The sequence below is a fragment of the Apteryx rowi genome, unplaced genomic scaffold, assembly GCF_003343035.1.
Source record: "Apteryx rowi isolate R43461 unplaced genomic scaffold, aptRow1 scaffold_647, whole genome shotgun sequence".
Taxonomy (NCBI): domain Eukaryota; kingdom Metazoa; phylum Chordata; class Aves; order Apterygiformes; family Apterygidae; genus Apteryx; species Apteryx rowi.
In genome coordinates, this window is record NW_020450924.1 from 250,309 (window position 1) to 268,606 (window position 18,298).

An 18,298-nucleotide genomic window follows, 5' to 3' on the forward strand; every position below is an offset into this window, starting at 1 on the left:
GGCGGCACCGGCCGCGGCCGCCACCCACCAGCGGCCACGGGGCGCATCAGGCGCTGCCCCGGGCACTCCCGAGGCGGGGCGCGGGGCCTCGTGCCGCGCACTGCATGCTGGGGCGCGTAGTCTGCGCGGGGAGGCGGGGTGGGCGCTGCCGCGGGACCCTGGGCGGGGGGGGAAGGAGGCCGTTTTCCCTCTCACTCGCAACTCAAAAATGGGTGAAAAGCCCTGCTTAAAACGGTGATGGACACGTCTTCAAGGAAGTTCAGGTACAAGGCGGCAAAGCAATTTGGTGCCCCAGACCTTTTTTTTTTTYCCCCCTCCTTCTTTTAACTCTCTGGTTAGGGTTGAGAGTGAACATCTGTGAACTGAACATGGACTTGGAGACAGGAGCATTTCACCCAGCCCTTTATACGTGTGGACATATGTGTACATAATCATTTCATTCATTTCTCTAGGGTTAATATCATAAACTTAGGAATGAGGTTAAGAAAGGCTCAAGAAAGATAAATGACCTTGCTTTGATGTTTTGAATAACTCTTCCAGACCACTCCTGAGCCTTCTCTTCAGGTATTTCCTGGCAGAATAATTGGAAAGTGTTATTAAGACAGCAGAACTATTGTTTAAAATTGTTCAGAAGGACATGGGTCAGAGATGTGTACTCTATAGGGAAAAAAACACTATTCTGAAGGCATAGAGCAGCTGGCTTTATACTATGAGCTGATATTTCAAGTAGGGCAGTACATTTACAGCAAAGAGCTGAACATGAATCTCTGTGTGGAATTCCTGCTTTGCCCAGTCGGGTCTTAGCATAGTAACCAGGCTCCATGAAAGAGGCCTCAAGAGCAGCTAGCACAACTGAAGTTACTTTCACCAGACAGGAATTAAGTGATACTAGTGGGTGAAACGGGGGCACTGCACGCGCATGCGGGGTGCGTGCTGTCTTGCGGATGTTGCTCTGCGGGCAGCACAGAGCCGCGCAGCCGGTGCCTGATGGCCTGGCTGCCCAGACCGTGCAGCGGGCTCTGAGCCCGAGGGATGCTCAGGGCAGCACTGGGGCGGCCAGCCCAGCTGCCGGCCTGCTCCTCCACAGCCAGGCCGCTGCTACGGCACCAAGGCAGGCCAGCAGAAAAGGGCGGCGATTTAAACGGAATCACAGAGTGTGGTAACTTAAAGGAAAATCTCAGGGAGACACTGGTTTCTTATGCTTTCGAGAGCTCTTGGGCCGCCAGCGAGCCCCCGACGACCGCTGCCAGGAGGCAGCGGGTGGGAGACTACAGCTCCCGGCATGCCGCGCGCCCCGGGAGGGGGCGGGCAGGGGCGGGGCCTCCCCTTCGCCCGGGCTGCTGGGCAGAACGGCAGCAGCAGCAGGTATGGAGCCGGCGGCGGCGACGCTCACCTGCTGGGGAGCCGTGCTGGGCACGGCGGTCTCGCTCCCGCTCCTCCTCCTCGCGGCAGCCCCCTACGTCAGGTCTGTTTGGGGCGGCCCCGTGGCCGCTGCGCGGGGGGGGGCGGCTGTCCTGTTGTGCCCGCTCCGTGGGGAGCCCTCCTGGTGCGCGGGTCGCGCCCTCCGTGCCGCTGGGAGCGGGTGCGGGTGTAGCACCGGGCACGGGCCGGTGTGTGTCGTTATTTAAAGGCTCCGGGGTCCAAGTGCTTGCCCCGGCTAATTATGTAGGCTGCGGCTCTTAAAAAGCTAACCTCGTACGCGAATTAAGGCACTTGCAGCCAGCGCTGCCTGGCGCCGGCTGTGTTAATTCCTTGTGCAGGCTCTTCACGTGGATTGGTTTCTCCGTTTGTAAAAACAAATTAATAGAATAATGCTGTTCATTCAGTGGCTGCGCAGAAAATAAAAATATATGTCCATTCTTTAGTAGCACCTTTGATGTCTAGGGAAAAAGATCAGGTAAAAAACTCCTGGTTGTCTGGGTCTTTTTCCCCATCAGGATTTAACTGTTTTTTTTTTTTTTAACGGGAAGGTAAATAAAATGGATTTTTTCTTTTTTACCTCCTTGAGCTAAAAAGTTACTTAAATTTCTCTAGCTCTAGTGTCTAAATAATAATGTATTTGAAACAATCGCACACTTGCCCTAGGATTTGGGATACCCTTAGTTCAGCTTTTGCCCTAGTTTCTGTGGTTTTCTGTCTCAGCTACTGGGAGACAGACAACAATAAGCAACAGCTGCTGCAGCTGTGAGCAGTAAGCTGGCTCGTACCTCATTCTGCCCTTAGAGAGGCAGCTTTAAATGTTTCTAGTGGTCTTTTTTTTCAGACTTTGACTGCTTGAAATGTATTGTGGGAAATGCGGCCCGCCTAGGACGCAGAAATGCCGCTGCGTTTCTGTAGCCGGCAGCCGGAGCGAGGCGGCCGCGGGACGGCGACCGCCGCCGCGCCGGGGCTCCTTGGCTGAGCCGCTGGAGGGCCGATGGCGGCAGCCAATGGGGAGCCGTGGCTCCACTTGATGTAACGGCGCGGCCGGGTGCCGCCCGCCTGCACGNGGCGGCCGCGGGACGGCGACCGCCGCCGCGCCGGTGCCCATTGGCTGAGCCGCTGGAGGGCCGATGGCGGCAGCCAATGGGGAGCCGTGGCTCCACTTGATGTAACGGCGCGGCCGGGTGCCGCCCGCCTGCACGCGCGCCTCTGCCCCGGCCGGCGCGAGGGCGGCGGTTGGAGCTGTCTGGGAGCGACGGGATTTGCCTCTCCTGCCGGGCTAGGCTGTGCCAAGGCCGCTCCGCTGTGCAGCTCACAGCGAGCCCGCAGCAGCGTGGCTGCGAGGGCTTTGGTGGCAGCCTCACCCGCGAGGGCCTGGGAGAGGCGCCTCTGTGCTAGGCGGTGATGGTGCCCGCGCTTCTGTCCTCTCCGAGCTTTCCTCTTGGCACAGTATGGCCTAATGGCTGTCAGCTGTGCTGAGGGTGAGCTGGGCTTGTCGGCTTTGTGTACAAGCACTGGCACTATGTTTAAAGCAGAGGGGTTTGGAAGATGAGTATGAACCTGATGTGGTGGCTTGATCATGACCCCTAATCAGAGGAGGCAGCTACTTGAAGCTTGAGGAGGGAAGGAGGGGTAGAGTGAACTGGCAGCTTGAACCACTTTAGGTAACTATCCATGTGAATTGCTGGCTGTTCTGAATGCAGTAATTGGCCCAACTGCTGGGGTACAGCCAAGCAAGAACTAGAAGTGATCAGCCTGATTCTCATAACCAGAAAAAACTCCTTGAACCTTTTCTTGTTATCCTCTTGTTTCTATTATCTTCTCTTCCAGGAGGTATGTTGCTGGCGGACAGTGTAAGTCAACAGCTAAGCTAGATGGGAAGGTGGTGATAATCACAGGAGCCAACACAGGCATTGGGAAGGAGACAGCCAGAGATCTTGCACGAAGAGGCAAGTCACTGTCCTGTATCAGCAAGCATCCATTTGTAATCGCTGTGTGTGAGCATGTGTGTCAGTAGTCCCTTTTCTGGATCTAAGGGAGGATTGTCTTGCACTTCCATCTGTAGAGTTGGGAGTCCGATAGATAGCACCTAGTTATCCTTCTTTTTGGTGAAAACCCCAGTTACAAGATATAATGGTGCTGGGAACTAATGTGTCCTGATGGCACATGACTGTGGTGCAGAAGCCTGAACAGCCTTTGGAGTTAGTAATACTGTAGGGCATACTTACATATTAGAGAGGAGCCCAAATGTTGCTTCTCCAGAGGCTGTAACCACTGAGTCACAAGTCCCCAGTTCCTCAACTGCTTTCATTGCTTAAACTCTGAAAATGTATCTTGTGACATGAGAAGGCTCTGCACTACAACCCTTTTGAGAGGACTGGGGAAGTTCCTGGTATCACTGAGCCACGTTTGTAAGAAGCTGGGAAATGGCTTAGTTTCACTGGCGTGTGTATTTTAGTTATTCATGTTTCAAGCCAATTTGGTTTAAATGCTTTTGGGGTAACTGGTATGGAGATTAACCTACCTTTTCATAATCAGTTAAGAAACTCTTCTGGCTGGGGTCTGTTAGGCAAGAAGGCCAAACCCAGTTGCCCAATGGGGTGAGGTAACCATAGCTCCATGTCCCTAAGTCCAACCAGTAGCAAGGCTGAAAACATATTCCCAGTAGGCAAACACGCATATACAACATATATACACAAGGCCGGCCACACAGATCAACTCTGACAGACACACTCAGCACTCGCACAAACAGCACCAACAGCCTCATCCTGTTCCTGTCTCTGGTCAATCAGAAGGAAGGTCCATTAGTAGGGCACATATACATACATACATACATACATACAATGTGGATCCCTCCAGCAGCTGGGCTTAGACACTCAGTCCAGCCCTGGCCCCTGGATCCCCAGTCTCCCCACTTGTTGGCACCTGGACATATGAGCCCCTGAAGTCTGCAGCCCCACTCCACTTGCTGGTACAGACCCCCCTCACTCATGCATGTGCGCAAACACACCTATGTGCACACACACTGTAGATCCATCCAGTAGCTGGCCTTGGACAGGTAGTCCATCCAGTAGTTGGTCCTACATCCTTTCTCTTCCAGGTGCCTCACCCCTAGACACACTCACACACACCTGTCTTGGACCCTATATTCTCCCTGGCAGTTGGCTGGGACTCCCCTAGTCCTTCCAGCCAATTTGCTTTGGTCTTGCCCCCCCCCCCACAAACACAACCCTTCTCCCAATCAGCACCCCCCAGGCTTTACAGTCCCTCTGGCAGTTGGCCAGGATTCCCTGGTTCCCCCAGTAGCCAAGTGCCCCTGGGCTCTTGCCCTTCAAGAGAAAGACACACACACACAGACACACACGCGTCTCCCAGTCAACTCCAAATGCTGCAGTCTCCCTAGTAGTTGTCCAGAACTCCCCTGATCCCTCTGGTAGCCAGCTGTCCCTGTGGTCTCACCCTTAGAGACCCACACACATACCCAGGTCACTTCACCTACTCACCAGCTTGTCCAGCTTGATATTTGCAAGTGATCACTTGCCAGCAACTGGAACGAGTGAGGGAGGGTATGCATCCCAGAAGAATGGGCCCTCTGACCCATGGTCCAAGTCCAGTTCCTGGTCCCACTCCAGTCACTGGTACTTAATTTCACTCATTCCAATCTCTCCACTTGCTGGCACCACAGACACATGGGCCCCTATGATCCGTAGGTCTGAGTGTCAGTTGCTGGCACTCAGAACACCACTATTGCACATGCATACGGAATAGAGTGTCCCTCACCCAGGAAAATAGTTAGAAAGGAATTTAATAAAAAGATGGGACAAACCGCACTGATCAGATGTGGGTTATGGCCAGACAAGCATACTGACCAGGCCCCTTTCTATCCCCATATCCCTCTATTTTCCCATGTTTATTCCTCCCCAAATCATCTAGATCCTTCCCTTTCTCTGYCTTTGGTTCCTCCCCTAAACATCCTGTAAATAGCCTTGCACTATCTCAAAATGCTCTTCTCCTGCGTCCCACAATGTCTCCCATGCCCCTAGGCAGTAACTCCTCTCAGTCTGAGAGCTCCTTTGGTTGACTCATTGTGGTGGGTTTCACACCTGGCCCATGGGGCTGATGGTCTCCTGGGACTGCCCTGGGAGAAGCCAGACAGGGTGTCTCTTCACTGAGTAGGTGATTTGGGTTCCTCCACTTGCCACTGTGCCTCTGCACTCCTCTGTGCTGGTGGAGATGAGTCTGTGATGGGCTGATCTGCTCTTCTGAGATGGGCTTGGGAGCAGCCAGGCAAGGTGTTACTTGGGTTCCCTCAGCTGCCATTGTCTCTCTGTGCTCCTTTGTGCTTGTGGAGATGAGCTTTTTACCACATAACCTAACAGGGTCCAAGTATCTGCATGTGCTACCGACTTGATGCTCCCATTACAGGGACAGTTACAACCCACTCATACCAGTGTTGTGGTACACATGCCTGACCTGGGAAAAGCTGGACAGAGGCACTTCTGATGTGCTTTTTCCTGGTCTAAGGATGACTCTGGGCTGCACTAGAGCTGGCAACATATGGGTTGATGCCAGTTCCCTAAACTAACAATACATTGTTTGTAGGTACTCTAGGTAGTCAGCTGGCTTGTCAAAGCCCTGATCCTCCAGTCTGCTCCCAGTGGTCTCAGCCTGTGTTCCTGCTTCTTTCCCTTTTGCAGGTGCGAGGGTGATTGTTGCCTGCAGAGACATAGCAAAGGGAGAAGCTGCAGCCAGTGCAATCCGAGCTGAAACAGGGAACCAGCAGGTCATTGTAAAAAAACTGGACTTGGCTGATACAAAGTCCATCCGGGAGTTTGCTGAGAACTTTCTAGCAGGTACAGCCCCTAGATCCTTCTTTTCAATGGGAGTATTTGTCAAGAACCACTCTCTGCTCTTCAGAGCTAAGGAAGGGGTGTGGCAGTGTGTCCTGGGAGCATTATCACCCTACTCTATTCCTGTACCTGCTGTTAACTTGCCGGTTGACCATGTGTGTATCACAAGGATTTTAAAGGCAGAAGCTGAGGGTGTTGTGTAAGTAAGTGATGCACACTGCTGATGTGTCTATGAAAATGTCTTCCCCTTCTTCATTATATGGACAAACTCCATTCTGGGCAAGGGCAGAAAAATGAGACTGTCCTGGAGGCAAATTCCACCCTCCAGAGCTATCGACATGTCCAGACAGGAGGAGGAGGTTTTGTTCTGATATCAATGGATTCTAGCAGATGCCAAGTTCCTGGCCAGTATATCCCTGTACCATGTCGGGTACCATGGTTTGACAGCAGGGGCTTGTCAGAGGCCATGATCTAGTTTGTGGTAGGAGAGTTACTCTGATTTTATTGAGGAAAAGTGGCTGCAACTCAGACAGGCATGGTTTTTTTTGACTGATTGTCTGTCTTTTGTCTCTGTTGCCTTATTTAATGATGTCTTTTTTTTCTTGCAGAGGAGAAGGAACTCCATATCCTCATTAACAATGCTGGGGTGATGTTATGCCCTTACTCCAAGACAGCTGATGGCTTTGAGATGCACCTGGGAGTCAATCACCTCGGTAAGACCAGTGGAGTCAAGTTTTTAACTTAATGATGTCTGTGGCAAAATGCCAAAGGGAGATTCTGCTTCTGGATTTTCTCTTCCTCATCCTTCCTTTCTGGGAAGGAATTGAAGACATGAACTAGAGCTCTGGAGATGGAAGCTGGTTTCCTCAGGGCTCAAATGTCATGAGAAGGAGTAGTGCAATGTATTTGCTTATCATGAATCTAGTTTAAGAATCTCTAGATGTCACCTGGGACATATGAAATATATGACAGCTCCAAGTTTTTGAAGCTGAGGAGCAGAACTTAATGGCCTCATGAAAGTTTAACTGTTGATTCAGCGTGCCTTCTTTCTCCTGGACTTGAAATGATGGTAGCAGTAAGCTATAGCATGCAAGTAATATGTTGAAAGCACTTTGAATTCCAGCAGGGGAAGGCTTCAGAGAACGGTGAAATATCCTAATTTTTCCTCTCTTCCTTAAGGTCACTTTCTCTTGACCTTCCTATTGCTGGAGCGTCTGAAGCAGTCTGCCCCGGCCCGTATAGTGAATGTGTCCTCACTGGCTCATCATGGAGGCCGAATCCGCTTCCATGACCTCCATGGTGAGAAGAGCTACAATTGTGGCCTTGCCTACTGTCACAGCAAACTGGCTAATGTGCTCTTCACGCGGGAGCTGGCGAGGCGGCTGCAAGGCAAGTCTCACAGGAGAGCAGAGTGTTTGTCTGCTTGGCTTTTGAGCACTGTGTACTAGGAGGGTGGATTGAAGAAAAGTCTAGAAACTGGATATGCAGAAATGAAATGATTCGAACAAAGGTCACTGATAGCTGGTTCATGCAGGGAGAAAATATCTCCTGTCTGTGGAACCAGGAGACTTAAAGCAGTAATCATCTTTTCAGCAACAGGGCAGAGGAGTTTACTAGACTTGCACAGTTGAGTGGATTTCATTTCTTCTCGGTGCTCGTCCAAAAACTAGCTGCATCCGAGCATGCAATTGTATTATGTGGGTAGAAGCTGAAAGGACTTAGAGCTGAACATAATGTTTGACAACTGCAGTCTACAGTGAAAGAGCTATGGCATTCTTAGCTGCCTTAAATGTTGAAGACCAGTAAAATAGAAGCACAGGACTAGACAGAACCTCTTAAGTCACAGCATCTCTGTCACAGCCATATTATTCAGTCTCTTTCATAAACCTAATTAAGTAGTATTTATTTTACTAAAACAGAAGTAGTGTCTTCTCTAGGAACATAGTATTACAGTAAATAAAAAAGATGCGATCCTCTCAAAAGCCTGATGGAAACTGCTGCTGTTTTAGCATCCAGGTCTTCTAGCAGGTTGCTTTGCAAAGGCATGTAGTAACTGCAGTGTTTGGAAGGGAGTCGGGGAAGCTTCAGCAAGCAGTGAGGATTTCATTGGCTCTCCCAGTATCCATGCCTGGACTCCTTTTAAGCTGTTGAATGTTTGCTGATAGAAACAAGGAGGATGTTACCCCTTTGCATAAGGCAAGTCTGATGCATGCAGATTTGTCCTGGATTACTTTCTTTTCTCACAGGTACTAAAGTCACAGCAAACTCTCTCCACCCTGGCTCTGTCTATTCTGAACTGGTCCGGCACTCGTTTGTAATGACATGGCTGTGGAAGATGTTCTCATTCTTTTTGAAGACTCCTTGGGAGGGAGCTCAGACCAGCGTGTACTGTGCAGTGGCAGAGGAGCTAGACTCTGTAACAGGACAATATTTCAGGTGGGTGAAAGTTGCTGACGTGATGTGAAGTTGCGGAGATGATGTAAAAGCAATATCTTGCTTGACTGGGAGCGTAAGTATTATTGTCATTTTTGTCATTATGTCATTACTGCATTATTTTGTCATATGTCATTATTGCAGAAGGGACTGTGTAAGATGTTGCCATAGGTCACCCAAATAAAGTTGAAGGTGACAGAAATACGGGCCCTACCCCTTCCAGGTCTGTTCCAAGGAGTATTGTGTTACAAGGAACCACTGACCTGTGCAACACTTCAGGCAACAGCAGTTCCCATAGTGCTAAGAGTATCACTGTACTGGAAGTGCAGGAGAGGCTGTCACGTGCTCAGAGTTCTAATCCTATCAATCATCTGCCTTAGACTTGGGCAAATCACTGCAGCAGAGCTGTTTAGTTAATAAGGTCACTAGAATCAACCATGGGAAAGAGCAGTTTGGTTCTCTTTGTAGCTTTAGCCTGTTGGAGCAGAAAGCACCTGCGGTCACAGGGGGGTGGGAGGCTTGATTCAATTCCTTTCAGACAGTTCAAATGTGGCAAGATTGTTGGGAGGAGCAAAAATGTGCATTTCTGCTCCTGTAGGAGGTAAGATTTTTCAGTACAAGTCTAAAATTAGGCATATAACAAAATGACTTGATCCTCCAGAGTGACACATGCACCAGCTGGGAGGCTTCTGCTGGGAAGCTTATCACTCTGTTCTGCAGATTGTCTTTTGTAGCTCCCACTGCAGAGCCCTTTGTTTTTTGATTTTCTTTCACCTTTTTTGCATAATCACTCCCTTTTGCTGACCAAAACTACAGCCCAGAGCAGTTCCAAGTCATCATCTTAGACTTGGAGAATGCCTTTTGAACAGCTTCATTAAGCCCAATGGGAAGCTGACAGGCACATCTGAGAGCAGTGTAACCATACTGTTTGGGAAATGAATATGAAAATCTGCTTTTGTTTTTCTTTGTTGTTTTTTTGTTTTTAGCATGGATACTGTTGGAACCTGCACTTCTTTGCAGAGCTTTTCTCTCTTGTGATAAGTGACCAGATTATTCTCTGTAATGGTTTTGTCTGATCTTCACTTGGAGCTTGTACCATCTTAATCAGACTTGAGTATATAAATAGGTGCCTTAAACTTCCCTGCATGATTGTCTCTCCCAGAATATAAATGGAGCATTTATGTGCTGGAGTACAGAAATTTTACATAGATTTTTTTTTTTAACTTCATAATAGAAGAGACAGTCTCGGACTTAGTGGGAAATGAATAGCTGAAACACTAATTCACAGATGTGCCTGGTTTTACAAGGGGCTGGCCTAAAATAATTTCCAGGCAATAGAATATAAAGCCTAAGTATAAATATAAAAAAAACTCCTTATGTGCTACAGCAAGCCAGACAAAGTCCACTATGGTCTTTTGGGGAACATCACAGGTTGTGCAGTATGGAGTATACAACTGCTGTTTTGCAGAGTCTAGAAAGGTTAGAAATCTCAGAGATATGATTTCCTCTGCTCCCTTAAGCCCCACATTAGTTGCAGCATGCAACTAATAAGATAAGAATGCATGATCCCTATTCCAGACAGCATGCTGCCTGGTTGCAGGAACTGAGAAGAAAGCCACAGTACAGAGGATAGAGGAAAAAGACATAATGTAAAACACTATGTGGTTATTATAGTATTACCATCCTGGGGCAGCTCTGCCTTTGGTGAACTGGCAGTATAGTGGGATGGATGAGATGGGATAAATAGTTCTGAATGAAGGACTGTTCAGGTGGCTTTTTGTAGTGTTTGCTGGAAAAGCTGCTTTTGAAGAAGCTTGGCTAGCATTTTATAGTCCTTTTTAGCAGTGTTAGTGAAAGCTTACACTGAAGAGTACATATCTCAGTGTATCTGGCCTAGGGCTTCTTTAAGAGTCAAGACAACAGATTTAGAGAAACAGATGTAGAGCCAGTTCTTGGGGCCATGGCGGAAGGTTTCTCTTCCCTAGCCAGGTAAAAAAGGAAGCCTTCCTAAGGTGGCTTAGCAGCAGCCCTTGCTCATCTGCTAGTTATCCTCCCACCCTTCAACTGGACTTGATGTTAAGCTGATAGAAAGCAACTCCCCTCTCCTTAACACAGACATTTTGGTATTCTAATGCTGATAGAGATGTTTGACTTACTTACTTAAAAAGAAATATTCCCTTTACAGTGATTGCCAGCCAGCATATGTATCTCCATGGGGTCGGGATGATGAGACAGCAAAGAAACTCTGGAGTGTGAGCTGTGAGCTCCTAGGCATCCAGTGGGACTGAGCAGTGCAGACCTCAAGCATGTATGTGGCTGATCATGGAGATGCTTCTCCTCCTGGGAAGAACACTGCTGAGAGACCTCAAGACAAGAACTTTGGCACTTCCAGATGTCCTCATGATGGTTCAATGGACACAATCTAGTATGAATTTCTGGAATATTATGCTTAATGAGTGAGATTAGTAAGCAGCCAGTGAGATTAGTGACCCTTTCCTAGCTGGAGACTTATCTGCATTTGTGCTCTATTACTGATATATACTTGATATTGCAATTGTGCTCTGGCTCTAGAATAGAAACAGGAGTTGCAGTCTTATGTTTAGATTATGAAGCAACAAAGACTTCCCTTTCTTGAGCTTTTTTTTTTTTTTTGTCCACAGCAGTAGTAAAGTAGGACCCTAAATTTATGATCTAAGGTTATTTTCAGTTCCTAGTATTTGACCTGGCAGAGTAGAAGTACTTTTTAGGGAATTAAGGTTTCTGGCAATTATATGCAATACAAATGCTCTCTGGCACACAGAAACAGGTGCTGGCCTTTTTGTGCCAAGCATTAGGTAAAGTTTTTAACTGGAATTAAGTATTGTTCCATATATGCTCAGTAAGAAGTTGGGCCATAGCTACTGAAGCACCTTGTCCCCAAGTACCTGTTGATTGGCATAAGTAGACTAGGTCTCAATGCAGTTGACTGGGAGGTGGCCTACTGCAACCCTGCCTAGGCAAGTTTTCTTATTTCAAAAAAACTGACAGTGCTGCTGCAAAGCATTAAGCAAAGATGATGTAAAATTTGTCACAATAAAACCCCCAGCTGCACTTTAAATGACTTCAGAACTTGGAACTACAAGAGAGCAGAATGAGTAAAGAACATTTCAACTACACTGAAAGAACTTAAAAAAAATTCAGGTAAGCTTTCAGCTTTAAATGACAGCTGCTTTGATAGGAAGCTAGCTGAAGCTAAACAGTTAAAGCAGGGATCAGCACTATCTTGGTGTTATGGTTATTTTAGCTACCAGACAGAAAAGTAAGGCTTACACAGAAGTTTGCATTTGTCTGCCCAGCAGTTACTGGACTAGGCTAGCTGAGGCTGCTATCCAGGCCTTGCAGTACCAGATAGCCTGTGGGTTCAAAGGGCAGCTTGGCGAATCCACATACTTGTGTGACTGCTCCCCTGGAACTGAGGTCTTGTGCTACTTACTTTGGTTCAAATTGCTACAGTGAGACCAGTAATCCGAGATCTTTCTGGAAGACCTAAGCAGCTAAAAAAACAAGTGCTACAGCTCATGGGATTATTTTCCACTTCTGGAAAAAAAGACAAACCAAACATTTTTGGACGTGCACATTAGCATTCCACTGTGATAAACTACCAGTTTGAGAAAGCAAATGCTAATTTCATGGTAAATTCTGCTTGGAGGTTATCCATGCAGCTCAGTCCTGAGCTACTTCTGAACAATACTAAATAAAGCCATTTTCTTTTTACAGAAGAAATTTCCTTCAGAAATGTTGAAGCAGTTTAGTTGGTGCTGCTGCTATATGCACCTGCCTTACTGGTGTAAAGAACTCAGTTTGTGCTATATTAAGTCCCTTTGTGTTTCTCTTTGTCACATTGTTTGTTTCCTCCCTTGTTATGCTTCACCTTGAATGTGGAGCTAAATCCACAACTAAGCTGTAGCAGTAGAATGCCACCAGGCACCTGCATTGCAGGCTTGGCTTTTTGTCTCAGTGCAACTCTGATCTTGAAAAGTGTTTTCAAGAGCAATAGAAACCATCAAAAAAAGGGAAGAAAGTGTCTCTGGCCCAAATGCTTTCCCCTTGAAGGTCAACACTTTTCTCAAAGAAGTACGACTGTAGATCTAACACAAGGCATGTAACAACATATTTCCATAGACACACACATCCACACACACACACACACTTCCTTTTTGACCTTGGGCAAGTTATTTATTCCTTCTAAGGTTGAGCTGTAAAATGAGGCAACCTGAGCTCATTTAGCTGCCTCAAAGGGAAGCTGTAACAGAGAGATTAACTTGTAAAGCATTCTGAAGAAGATTAATGTTCTATGAGAGTGCATGTATAAGCAATAGGATGAAATAAATAACACGACCAGGCTGGCTACCAGGAGGACTTCTAAAATGTGATATTCCAACAGCTTTAAATATTGAACACACTATAGCAAAGAGACAGTTTTGAACCAGAGGATACGTCTTCCCCTTACCTCTGCTAAGCATAGCAAAAAAGCAAAACAGATCTAGAAAGAGAACCCCAGCTATGTTGAGGTAGAAAACAAACAGAGCATATCTTAAGATAGTACTTTATTTWTTTATTTATTTTTGCATTGTAAACAAACCTTGGTCATTAATATATAAGTTCTTTTTAACTGGCAGTATTGAATCCATTTTTGATGCTGAACATTTCTAAACCCATTGATAATCACACTATCATGACACAAGGCAGTTAGTCAGGATCAAAATTCCAGTTCTGCTGGTAAGAGAAAGGTCCCTACAAGTCCAGGTTATGAACTATCAAATTACAACAAACACTGTATAAAGTGCATAAAGTACAGTGCAAAAAGGTCAAAGAGAAAGGTAGGCAAAGAACTGACTGGTCTGCATGGCAAGCTCTACTCCCTCTCTCTCCCTCTTCAGGCTATATACAGCTGAGAGGGACTAGATCAGAAATGTAGATATTGGAGCAGTGCATATCTGGATACCTAAAACCGTAGAAACCATCACCACCCCCCCACCCCTTGTAATTAGAGATTTGGAAGTGACTGAGGACATGGATAGTGTCACATTTTAGGATTAGCCTAAGAGCTGTAATCTGATGGAAAGCTAGGTCAGTCTGGCCAAGACAACAAAAGCAGCTTTCATTAGTACTGCTCACTAATGAGATTGTGCAAATCTGTGGCTGCCAAATTTTGAAAGCTAAATGTGGTCCTTTCTGACTGTTTAGCTCTGAGATGTGTCTAGCCCCACGCTAGTGGGTGAAGCGCCTCAAAGACAGACGTGCATGTCAGTGGGACACTGTTTCATGAACAAAGGAGATGAACCAAGCCCTTTTCATCTCCATGGAAGTCTGTTCTGTCATGACAGTGAATGTGGCGATAGTGCTAGACCCTTATCTGACAGTCTCAATTTCTTTATGTATTAAAACTATTTACAGTTATATTACACTGCAGAAACCTAAATTATTCTGTTCTTTTTTTTGCAGAAAATAAACAACAGTTTAACAAACACTGTACTAGTTTTCCCACCTCTTGTACTAAAGTACATGTAAACTGCAAACACATACTCTTATGGATTGTCCCCCACCCTTAAAAAAAAAAAAGTCCTACTACTATCTACCCCTCTTCTGCCCATTTCTCATGTCCCAATAATCATGGTTGCAGAGAAACAGCCACCTCTCTCAGCATCCCTCAACACAATTACACAAAGATGCATGTTTTTTCATGAAACTGAATAAATCTAACACACACTTCTGGTCTATTTCTAGTCACAGTAAGCACCCTGCCCCCCCCCCCCCCCAAATTTCTGTGCAAAAGCTACTGTTCACTCCTTGAGCTACAGAATACTTCCTTTTCACCTGTCCTAATGTACTCCAGAGCAAAGTCAGGCAATATATCGATCTGTACAGTTTATGTCCAATTAACAAAAATTCAGTCTGGTGTTCTAGTGTGCCTGACAGGGAAAGATTATTCTGGTAAGAAAAAAAGAAGAAAAAAAATCAGTCCCTTTATGACAGGGATACAAACTGCCTGTTGAATTTTAGCACAGCCCTATATTTCCATGTCTTCTGCTCTATCTGATGTGAAACTGTGGAAGTTTATTGGCAACTGTTCAATGATAAACCTGCATCACAACAATTTATTTGATATCATCATAGAGAAGAAAGAGGTAGGCCAGTTCTAACCATTTTAAAAGAATTTTTCCCTTTGTACTCCCCTTTCCTGGATATCCCCCTTTTAACTTCATCCATCCATCAAGGGCTCAAGTGCCATGCATATGTCAGATAGTGCAACTGGTAAGTAGAAACCTGCCTCTAGAAGAACCAGTTCCTACCTTTTCAAAACTAAAGAAATTGAGCACACTGCACTAATGGGAAGGGRAAAAAAAAAAAGCAATAGTTTGTATAGAGACTTAAAAAAAAGGAAATCATCTTTTTAGTTCAGTTGCTGTAAAAGAAGATCTCTTCAATCTTCAGAAATTTTACAGGGAAACTCATAACCACAAAAAAAATTTTATACTCTAGGCTACATCAAGCTGATGAGATTTTACCATCCTCTCTATGTAGATTTTCTGGGTTAAAAATAAGAACCATGCCAAAAAGACTAGTATCTTTCTAAAATATATGAGTGCCTTCTTCCATAAACCTAAAAAGTCTTGTTTGTTCAGTTTGAAAATCTCCACAAAAAAGAAAAAACACGCCAAAACACCCTGAGGTAGCAACCATTGTTTGTCAAAATGTAGGACTGGCACTTGTAAATTAGTTCCTTTCCTTTTAACCAGAGGAACATTAGCAGCTTACATTTGCCACCAACACCAGTCAAGAGACTTCCCTTTTACCAAGCGATGGCTGAACCACACACCTTTGAGCTGTCTTGAAGTCACCCCTTTCTGGATGGTGGTGAACACCAGTTACTTCCTACTGCTCTGRGAAAGCCGATTTCTCATTTTGGGCTGGTGCACTGAGAGCCACTGGGCACAGATGGCCTGCACAACGTCATCTCCGCTGTTCTCAGCCAGCTGTCGCACATGCTGGACTAGCTGCACTGCTCTGGTGTTCTCCTGTCTCACCGAGACTAGGTAGGCAGAACGCAATTTGTTGCACATCAGGTAGGCTTGGATCTGAAACAGAAAAGGCAGTCAGAACTTTATTAGAAGGCTACAGTAAACTAATTTACAAGCTTAAGCACAGGTTCACTGGAAAAATGTAGTACAGAAGCCTGTCATACAAGGCAGTAGCAGCATATTATGAAGCAGAATATGCCACGTAAGAGATAAATAGGCTGATGTATTTTAAGTTTCCATCTCTTACAGAAACTCCTTTACAATATCACTATGAAATCAACATCAGGAATCCTATTTTGTGTATTAATTTTCATACCCTCATATCAGAGATTCTAAGTCATTTTCATCTATTGCTTAGTTCTTGAAGAGGTCACATCTTTCAGCAATAAAACAAGCAAATAAAAATTCTGCCCCTTATACAAGGGCAGAATGAAGAGTCCATTTTTCAATCTGCATAAAACACTGACTTTGTTAGTTGGAGCAGGACAGAGGAGAGTTCCCAGCTATGCCACTGATTCCTCACATGGTCTATGACAATCCACAAACTCTGAGCCACAGCCTCTTCATCTATAAACATGCATCTGGAGTCCATGTATTTATCTGACTCTCCAGCGGTTTAACAGGCTGACATTAAAGCTAACAAGAGTCATTGAAACCATGTAGTTTAGACCACACTTTCTGAGAGGAAGTGAATCAAAACTGGTAAATTTTATCATTTAACTCCCTATAACAATGGAAATAGTATAATCCTGAAAGCATAGTAAGCTGAAATGCTCATCTTGGAGGCATATTGTTCCTGATCAGCTGCCTGCCACCACACGAAGCTTGCATGCACATACATGAAAGACAGGGTAACATGAACAAGCAACCCACCACGAGCTGCTCTGAAATACTTTTCCTTCCATTATAACAAATGCCTAGCTCTCACTCCAAGGAGAGTCAAGGAACTAGTAAGAATAATATCAATCAATATCTTCATGCCACAGCTACCATGACAAATACCACAGCCTTGAGGAATTGACCATGATTTCTATAATCTGGGAAGTGGCCTTCAAAACTTCTGCTCAAGTCAGGATGAGAGATAAGATGGTGGAAAAGAACACGTAGCCTGCAGACTAAAACTGGGCTCTTCAGTTCCTGCTAAAGGATTTCCTACTGTGCTTTTACTTACCTTGTTTTCATCACTGTCCATATCCTGAATCAGATTATCAAGATCCTGCATCCAAAAAAGGGAAAAGGGGTTCACATTTAAAGCAACTATAGTTTGCAAACCCTTTCCCCTTCAGAGACCAAACCTCTCCATAGAGGATGGGCTGCTGAGATCACAGCCAGATGTCTACATCATCCAACTGCTAGTGCTGCAGATGTAGAAAATACAAAGTCCAGTTCTTCCCTTTACCACAGCTTCCCCTGCCTGCCATGTCTGTGAGGTGTCTCTAGAGAATGCAGTCAGGTCAAACTCTTGTCCCCTTGCCTGATTAGTAGAACTTCAGAGAGGACTTTCCCTTCCATCACCGGGATGGAAAAGACTGTGGCGGGCACAGGGAATCTTACAATTGTTTCCTATGAAGACAGGAAATTTCTGTCTCCACGAATCCCTCTGTCAGCCAGGGAAGCTTTGTGGAAGGGAATGCCTCCCACCCCAATCAAGAGCATCTGGCAGGATCCCGTTGGGCAAAGGTTCTCTCCCCATTATGGGTACTCATTTGGAAAGTGCAGAGTAGGAGCATACAACAGCTACCTATTGCTTCCTCTCAGTGTAACTAGCTTAAGACAAAGCACGTGCTCCCATCTTTAAACAATGCATGTGATACAGGGTCAGAAGATTTGAAGGAGGTGCTAGAAGAGCAACACAGGCACCACTGGACAGTTTCTCTGTATCCTGTATTGTATATACCCATTTTATTTCAAAAGGAAGACAATGGAGGATAGCATTACCTCAGCAGGAATGTTTTTGAACTCGTTTAGACAGTTTATGATGATGTTATCCCCATCGTTCTTGGCTGCAACTCCAGACTCATTGACACATTTGAGGAGTTGCCGGATCTCACTGTACTTCTGCTGCTTCACCAGCTGCTTGGCCACTTTGCTGTACACTTCTGTAGCCTCTAGTTGAAAGTCCTAGAGGTGGTTGAAACATCAGAGCAACACATTAAACGTCCTCAGCAAGTTCTCACAGGCACTCTGTACAACAGACAGTCTCTGCTGAAGACAAAGTATCGCAGCATGCTCCAAAAAGCTAAAGCTGTTTTGGTGGCCTCTAGTTTCCCAGTGACCACAGCTCAGGACTGGCTCAAAGCTTCTCCATAATCAGACCAGTAAAATCCAATTTTGCTCAAGAATGAGCGTACTGTTATCTTCTCCCTTTCTGGGGTGGCAAAACTCAGTTTAGTTTCTGGCCAAGCATCTTTCCTAGGCAGAGGCCCTACACAAAGCATAGTCCCTACCTGCCTCCCCCTCGCTTAGCAAGTTCCTTTTAGGTCCCCCAGCCCCCTCCAACGGCAGCCACCCTTTGTGCACCCTGAGAAACAG

The 18,298-nt window shown here is 46.0% G+C and overlaps 2 protein-coding genes across 8 annotated transcripts in view; one reads left to right on the plus strand and one right to left on the minus strand.

Annotated features, from left to right (window-relative positions):
* The first annotated feature begins 1,327 nt into the window (after positions 1–1,327).
* Positions 1,328–14,693, plus strand: LOC112974997 (retinol dehydrogenase 12-like). The gene is made up of 7 exons (XM_026084557.1): positions 1,328–1,465; positions 3,253–3,371; positions 6,120–6,275; positions 6,881–6,985; positions 7,452–7,661; positions 8,519–8,708; positions 10,891–14,693. The coding sequence occupies exons 1-7, from the start codon at positions 1,368–1,370 to the stop codon at positions 10,991–10,993; spliced, it is 981 nt and encodes a 326-aa protein (XP_025940342.1). The 5' UTR covers positions 1,328–1,367; the 3' UTR covers positions 10,994–14,693.
* Positions 11,343–18,298, minus strand: part of ZFYVE26 (zinc finger FYVE-type containing 26) — a 58,774-nt gene continuing 51,818 nt past the window's right edge. For 6 of the 7 annotated variants that reach the window (XM_026084548.1, XM_026084556.1, XM_026084549.1 and 3 more), the window contains 3 exons: positions 17,705–17,887; positions 16,938–16,982; positions 11,343–15,823 (listed from right to left, as the gene is read on the minus strand). In XM_026084548.1, coding sequence (XP_025940333.1) covers positions 15,614–15,823; positions 16,938–16,982; positions 17,705–17,887 — 438 coding nt within the window. In that variant the 3' untranslated portion in view covers positions 11,343–15,613. The remainder of the gene's footprint in view (positions 15,824–16,937; positions 16,983–17,704; positions 17,888–18,298) is intronic. The other variant, XM_026084551.1, reaches the window with a different exon arrangement.

Coding starts and splice junctions, on each gene's coding strand:
- LOC112974997 (XM_026084557.1), top strand. CDS start 1,368: ATGGAGCCGGCGGCGGCGACGCTCACCTGCTGGGGAGCCGTGCTGGGC. Junction 1,466..3,252: donor GCGGCAGCCCCCTACGTCAG/GTCTGTTTGGGG, acceptor CTTCTCTTCCAG/GAGGTATGTTGCTGGCGGAC. Junction 3,372..6,119: donor CAGAGATCTTGCACGAAGAG/GCAAGTCACTGT, acceptor TCCCTTTTGCAG/GTGCGAGGGTGATTGTTGCC.